Genomic DNA, 6,589 nt, shown 5'->3' on the forward strand with positions numbered 1-6,589 from the left:
CCAAGGCTCTCAAACAGCAGGTTTGGGGGTTAGACGGTGAGTTCAGCTTTGAACGATGTTGAGTGGGCCTCTCGTTTTACAGAAACTTACTTCCCGACGTCACAGCCACAGAAACCACAGGTAACCAGACGTCAGGCCACCGACGCCTTCGTCTACACAGCGCAGCCTCCAGTGAGCCCGCGGCATGCCGCGCGGCCTCCCCACACACGATGGCGGTGTCGCAACCACAGTCGAAGGAGTGGCGCTCTCTACTGTCGCGGAATTCTTGAGGCCGGAAGAATAACAGGGCAAAGGTCACGTAGACGGCGAGCCCCGCCCCGTACGCCTAAGTTCTCGCGCGACTCGCACTTCCGCCCTTTTGGCTCTCTGACTAGCATCATGGCGGTTGGCAAGAACAAGCGCCTTACCAAAGGCGGCAAAAAGGGAGCCAAGAAGAAAGTGTAAGTGGCGACTGTCGTGGCGTCTTGCTTTTTGGGTGTCTGCTGGAATCGGCGGGCTGGTCCTTTATCGCTGCATAGGCCGGATGGCGAGGATTCCAGTCGGATTGTGCGGGCCGTGGCGGGTTGGTGCACCCACAACGCGGCCTGGAGGGTCTGGGTGTTGAGTAGCGGCAAGTCGGCTGCTTTTCCCAGGCCTTCTGGTCCTTGTGCGCGTCGCGTTTGAGCCGGCTTGCCGCCGTGACTTGGCTGGAATGTTTTGTGGGCTCACGGGCTGCCTCAATTCCGCGAGTGTTTGATGGCACTGCGACAGCAGGAGTTGAGAAAAGCACCTTTCTATCCATTCAGGACCCGTCAATCCCGCCTTTGCTTGGTCCCGCTGGAATCTGTGAGCTCCTACTAAGCTTTGAGGCCATGCAGGGTCTTAGTTACCAGTACATGCCATTACGTGCTAGCAAAGTTAATGAGACTGCATGTTACTCGTGCCTGTATAGTGGAAGGATCGATGCATGTTACTCCAAGTGCCTGTGTAGTGGAAGGACCGATGAGGGTGGGAAGCGGACATAACTTTTCAAAGTCTGATGCATGCAGTGAAACGTACAGTGGGAAGAGCTAGATTTATGTTTGTTCCCCTCACCTCACTGTGAGATACACTTTGGTATCAAATTGCCGGTTAGCTTTTTAAAATATTAATGGGAAATAAACAGTGATAAATACAGCAAGAATGATCTGCAGTGGAACTTAAGCATTTTCTTAAAATCCAGGGTTGATCCATTTTCTAAGAAAGATTGGTATGACGTGAAAGCACCTGCTATGTTCAATATAAGAAATATTGGAAAGACGCTCGTCACTAGGACCCAAGGAACGAGTAAGTAGCTTATTCTTGGTTTGTATTTTCCTTAAGTTGGTGCTTGTATATTGTAGCAGGCATCTTGGTCTGTTGTTGGTCCTGTGGTGGGAGACTTTAAGGAAATGTCAGCTCTTGGTTGCAGCCTTGGCACCTGTGGAGCTGGTTTTTAGTACAGCACTTGGAGAAGCAAGATGATGCTTTTTGAATTAAGAAAATGTGCCATAGGTAGTTTTGAGCTTCTAATAAGTACTGTCGATAAGTCACTGGTGTCTGGATAGATTTGATAACAAAGGTTAAGGTCTTTATAATTTACCATTAACTTAATTTCTACCCTCAGTTTACAGGCTTGACTTTGCTTATATGGTTCCTAAATGTTAAGATACTTGTTTTTTCTTTTGTAGAAATTGCATCTGATGGTCTCAAGGGTCGTGTGTTTGAAGTGAGTCTTGCTGATTTGCAGAATGATGAAGTTGCATTTAGAAAATTCAAGCTGATTACTGAAGATGTTCAGGGTAAAAACTGCCTGACTAACTTCCATGGCATGGATCTTACCCGTGACAAAATGTGTTCCATGGTCAAAAAATGGCAGGTGAGACCCAAAGTTCCTTACAGTGGTTGTGCTATGGGTGTTTGACCAAGGATAGCATGGTTTGATGACCGGAAGGAGCAAGTTAAATAAATAAAATGATTTATTGAGACCAGTGAAATGTCCACAAAGTTCATTTTAAATTTTTGTTTTCTTGCCGTTGTTGAGTGCTAACTCTGGGGTTGCCACCCCATACTTTACTATTTAAATCTAAGATTTAATAGTGGTGTATCATCAAAGTCAGATTTTCTTGCTGCATAGATTAGTGGCTTTTTTGAGGAACGTTTAGGTGCAGGTGGGCGGTTTGCCTGTCTTAAGGATATTTTTTGACCTCAGAATTGAGTGAATGTTGATTAACTGTGGCAATAGAGCATAATTGTGGCAGAGCCTCTGGAGTGAGGTTAAAATCTGGGCTCCATTTCCCTATTGTGTTCTCTTTGGAAAGTAACTTGTTTTCTAAGCCTCGGTGTCTTTATTTGTAAAGTGCAGGTAAGAGTGACATTTTATTGAATTGTGAGGATGAAATGAAAATATTTCAGATGTGTCTGGCTAACTATCCAGTTGGAATATTTTGTGGGAGTTTTTTTGTTTTTGGGAGACTGAGTCTCTTACCATCCAGGCTGGAGTGCGGTGGCGCCATCTCTGCTCACTGCAACCTCCTCCTGGGTTCAAGTGATTCTTGTGCCTCAGCCTCCTGAGTAGCTGGGATTACAGGCACCTGCCACTACACCCGGCTAATTTTTGTATTTTTAGTAGAGACAGGGTTTCACCATATTGGCCAGGCTGGTCTCGAACTCCTGACTTCAAGTGATCTGCCCGCCTTAGCCTCTCAAAAGTGCTGGGATTACAGGCGTGAGCCACTGCACCTGGCATAGTTCGAATATTTTGTATGTGGGAATGAATGATGACAAAATGTTTCGGTCCCAAATGATACATACTGATTATACCGTTACATTTGTCCTGACATTCCTCTAAGGCTTTATGGTTTACATTTCTAGAAATATTTTAAGGTCCCTTAGCTGTAAATTGTATTTGATTAGTTTTTTTTTTATATTAAGGTATCAAATTTACAAAATGCAAACAAGGTAAATCAGTTTTCATCACTACCCAAGATGGTTTTTGTTTTTTCAATTTAGGCAATAATATGACCACTAACTAGGGGTTTTTAATTATATTTTAGCTCTGAAATTGGGTATTTAATCATCAGCATGGCTTTAGTTTGGAACATAAAAGACATCTTTCAAAATATGCATTTAGAGTTATTATAGCAGTCACCTATTTACAACAGTTTCTTGAAAAATGACATAATCACTGTAGATGTTCATACCATCGAATACCATGGATCCTCTCAGAACCCATTTTCCTCTGGTGTAGTTTTACACTTCAGGGGGTATGAGCTGTTTAAAGGGGTATATGTATATGCAGTGGATGTGGGTTTGGGTGCCATTGAGATAGTGGTAGTGATAATGGAGGGTAGAAAGGAGGAGGGAGGGCAGTTGAGAGGACCTGGTTATTTAATTGGGTAAGAATTTGGGGGTAACTATTGGTAAGTTCAAGGAAGTTAATTCTGTAAACTTAAGAGATGTTACCTATATTAGGATACTTTATATTTAATAATGAGTGTTTGACATTCCAGCTTTTTAAAATTAGAACTTGAGGGATAAATGGATAACATAAAACCTGATAATCTGATGGTATCTTTTTTCTCCAGACAATGATTGAAGCTCATGTTGATGTCAAGACTACCGATGGTTACTTGCTTCGTCTGTTCTGTGTTGGTTTTACTAAAAAACGTAACAATCAGATACGGAAGACCTCTTACGCTCAGCACCAACAGGTCCGCCAAATCCGGAAGAAGATGATGGAAATCATGACCCGAGAGGTGCAGACAAATGACTTGAAAGAAGTGGTCAATAAATTGTAAGTGTTTCTTTGCTTCCTCACACAACACAACCTTGAGTATTGGATTATTCCTCAGATGAGGGAAAGCATATGAGACAAGGTAAAGGTCTGTTGAAATCTTGTTTGTGAATCCTTCTAGCTATATCTCTTTAAGTGAAAGAGTGTTAAGTACTCAGTAAATACAATTATTATTATTACTATTATTATTATTTGAGTCAGAGTCTTGCTCTGTTGCCCAGGCTGGAGTGCAGTGTTGCGATCCTCCTTGGCTCACTGCAACCACTGCTTCTTGGGTTCAAGCAGTTCTTGAGCCTCAGCCTCCTGAGTAGCTGGGAATACCGGGGACCGCCACCATGCCCAGCTAATTTTTTTTTTATTTTTAGTAGAGATGGGGTTTCACCATGTTGGCCAGGCTGGTCTTGAACTCCTGACTTCAGGTGATCTGCTAGTACTCTGTAAATGATAACAGTTTTTTCGTGTTTGTTTATTTTGAATGAAGCTGTCTCACAGTAGATGGAGTTGAAGGACAGGAAATGTTTTTCCCCTACTTGGAAAATACACTGAATAAGTTGAGTGGAGTGGGATGTGCCTGGAGTCCCAGCTACTCAGGAGGCTGAGGTGGTAGGATTGTTTGAGCCCAGGAGTTTGAGGCCAGCCTGGGCAATATAGGGAGACCCTGTCCCAAAAAATAAAAAACATACATATATATATATATACACACACACACACACACAGAGGAAATACACTGAATAGACAAAACCTTTCATGATTAATAATGCACGGGAATAAGTGATGAAAAAAGTTTCGGTCCCAGATGATGGCCAGTGATAACTTATATTTTTCTGATGTTCCCATGCAATATACAGTTAGCTAAGAGGGTGTAATGGAAAAAGCATAAGGCTTGGACTCAGAACACTCTACTAACTTTGCCACTAGCTAGCTATGTAATTCAGATCATCTATCCTTTACATGTGAAAGGAAAATAATAGTTTATCTTACAGGATTTATGCAGGTTAAATGAGGTAGGTGTTATGTGTAGGTTTATTCCAAGGCTTCTCTACTTTTAAAGGAAATGGCTTATCTTATATCTGAGAACTAGGACTTTAAGAAAAAAAATTTACTGCTACTGGTTTGCAGGATTCCAGACAGCATTGGAAAAGACATAGAAAAGGCTTGCCAATCTATTTATCCTCTCCATGATGTCTTCGTTAGAAAAGTAAAAATGCTGAAGAAGCCCAAGTTTGAATGTAAGTGAGAAATCACGTGATTCCTGTAGGGCCAAATACATTGTTTTTGGGTGGAGGAGGAGTGTGGGGCCATATCATGGCCTTTTTCTTCCTGTCATGCTTGCATAGTAGTGATGACCATTATTTCAAGATATACTGACAGTTTTTTGTTTGTTTGTTTTTTGCCTTTTAGTGGGAAAGCTCATGGAGCTTCATGGTGAAGGCAGTAGTTCTGGAAAAGCCACTGGGGACGAGACAGGTGCTAAAGTTGAACGAGCTGATGGATATGAACCACCAGTCCAAGAATCTGTTTAAAGTTCAGACTTCAAATAGTGGCAAATAAAAAGTGTTATTTGTGATGGTTTGCTTCTGAACATTCTTTTTTAAAAAAATAATCTGACAGCTTGGTGGATTAGACAGTAAATTTGACAGCTGGTAAACTTTTCTGACCCAGACAAATTGGATATAAACATACTACTATGCACCTTTACTGTGAAGCTGAAATGGAGCAGAGAAGCTGTTACCAAGTGGGCATTTAGTGCTATCCACCTACAGTCACTCATTCATTCAGTTTCTACCTCTTCTCAAGCCTTCAGTTTTCTCATTTCTTGCTTAGCTGGTAACCTTGCTTCCTATAATCACTAAAAAAGTTGTAAAGCAGAGAAAAGAACCCCACAAATTTCTGTTACCTATACTCTGCCACCTATGCATGTGTTAATCATACTACCTTCTGTCATACCACTGGATGGATTGTGCTAAGACATAAGACAGCCTTTTTGTTTTTGCCTAATCAGCCTCATGGCTTCAGCAATTCACACCTTTATCAACAATTCCTCACTGTCCCTTCCATCACCATACAAATACTAGTATACCCCCTCCCAGAGCACCTTACTAAATCCCTTTATAGCAAAGCTCAAAGGAATTTTTTATGTATCATTTAATTTTTTTAATTTTTAAAACTTTTTTACATACAAAAATTATATTTTAGAGGTCAAGTGCAGTAGCTTATGCCAGTAATCCCAGCACTTTGGGAGGCAGAGGTGGGTGGATTGCTCGAGGTCAGAAGTTCAAGACCAGCCTGGCCAACATGGTGAGACAGTCTCACCTAAAAATAGCCAGGTGTGGTGGCAGGGTGCCTGTAATCCCAGCTTCTTGGGAGGCTGAGGCATGAAAATCACTTGAACCTGGGAGGTGGAGGTTGCAGTGAGCTAAGAACACACCACTGCACTCCAGTCTGGGCTACAAAGTGAGACTTGAAAAAAAAATTACGTTTGAGAGACATCATCTTACTCTGTCACCCAGGATGGAGTAGAATGGTGTGATCATAGCTCACTGTAACCCTAAACTCCTGGGCTCAAGCAGCCCTCCCTCTCAGGCCTCCTGAGTAGTTGGGACACAGGCCTGTGCCACCACACTCAGCTTTTTATTTTAAAGACAGACAGTCTCACTGTCATCCAGGCTGGAGTGCAGTGGTGCGATCTTGGGTCACTGCAACCTCCATCTCCTAGGTTCAAGCAATGCTTGTGTCAGCCTTCCCAGTAGCTAGGATTATAGGCACCCACCACCATGCTGGGCTAATTTTTGCATT

At 42.5% G+C, this 6,589-nt stretch overlaps 1 protein-coding gene and 2 non-coding genes across 3 annotated transcripts; all 3 read left to right on the top strand.

Moving 5' to 3' along the window:
- Positions 1-305: 305 nt before the first annotated feature.
- On the top strand, positions 306-5,363 carry RPS3A (ribosomal protein S3A). The gene is made up of 6 exons (XM_003257796.4): positions 306-440; positions 1,202-1,305; positions 1,689-1,876; positions 3,585-3,793; positions 4,913-5,022; positions 5,195-5,363. The coding sequence occupies exons 1-6, from the start codon at positions 379-381 to the stop codon at positions 5,314-5,316; spliced, it is 795 nt and encodes a 264-aa protein (XP_003257844.1). The 5' UTR covers positions 306-378; the 3' UTR covers positions 5,317-5,363.
- LOC115836151 lies at positions 2,770-2,841 on the top strand. Its single transcript, XR_004031142.1, has one exon. It is a non-coding gene; the product is annotated as a small nucleolar RNA SNORD73 (small nucleolar RNA).
- LOC115836152 lies at positions 4,560-4,625 on the top strand. The gene has a single exon (XR_004031143.1). It is a non-coding gene; the product is annotated as a small nucleolar RNA SNORD73 (small nucleolar RNA).
- Positions 5,364-6,589: the final 1,226 nt, after the last annotated feature.

This window comes from Nomascus leucogenys, chromosome 7b, assembly GCF_006542625.1.
Source record: "Nomascus leucogenys isolate Asia chromosome 7b, Asia_NLE_v1, whole genome shotgun sequence".
Classification (NCBI taxonomy): domain Eukaryota; kingdom Metazoa; phylum Chordata; class Mammalia; order Primates; family Hylobatidae; genus Nomascus; species Nomascus leucogenys.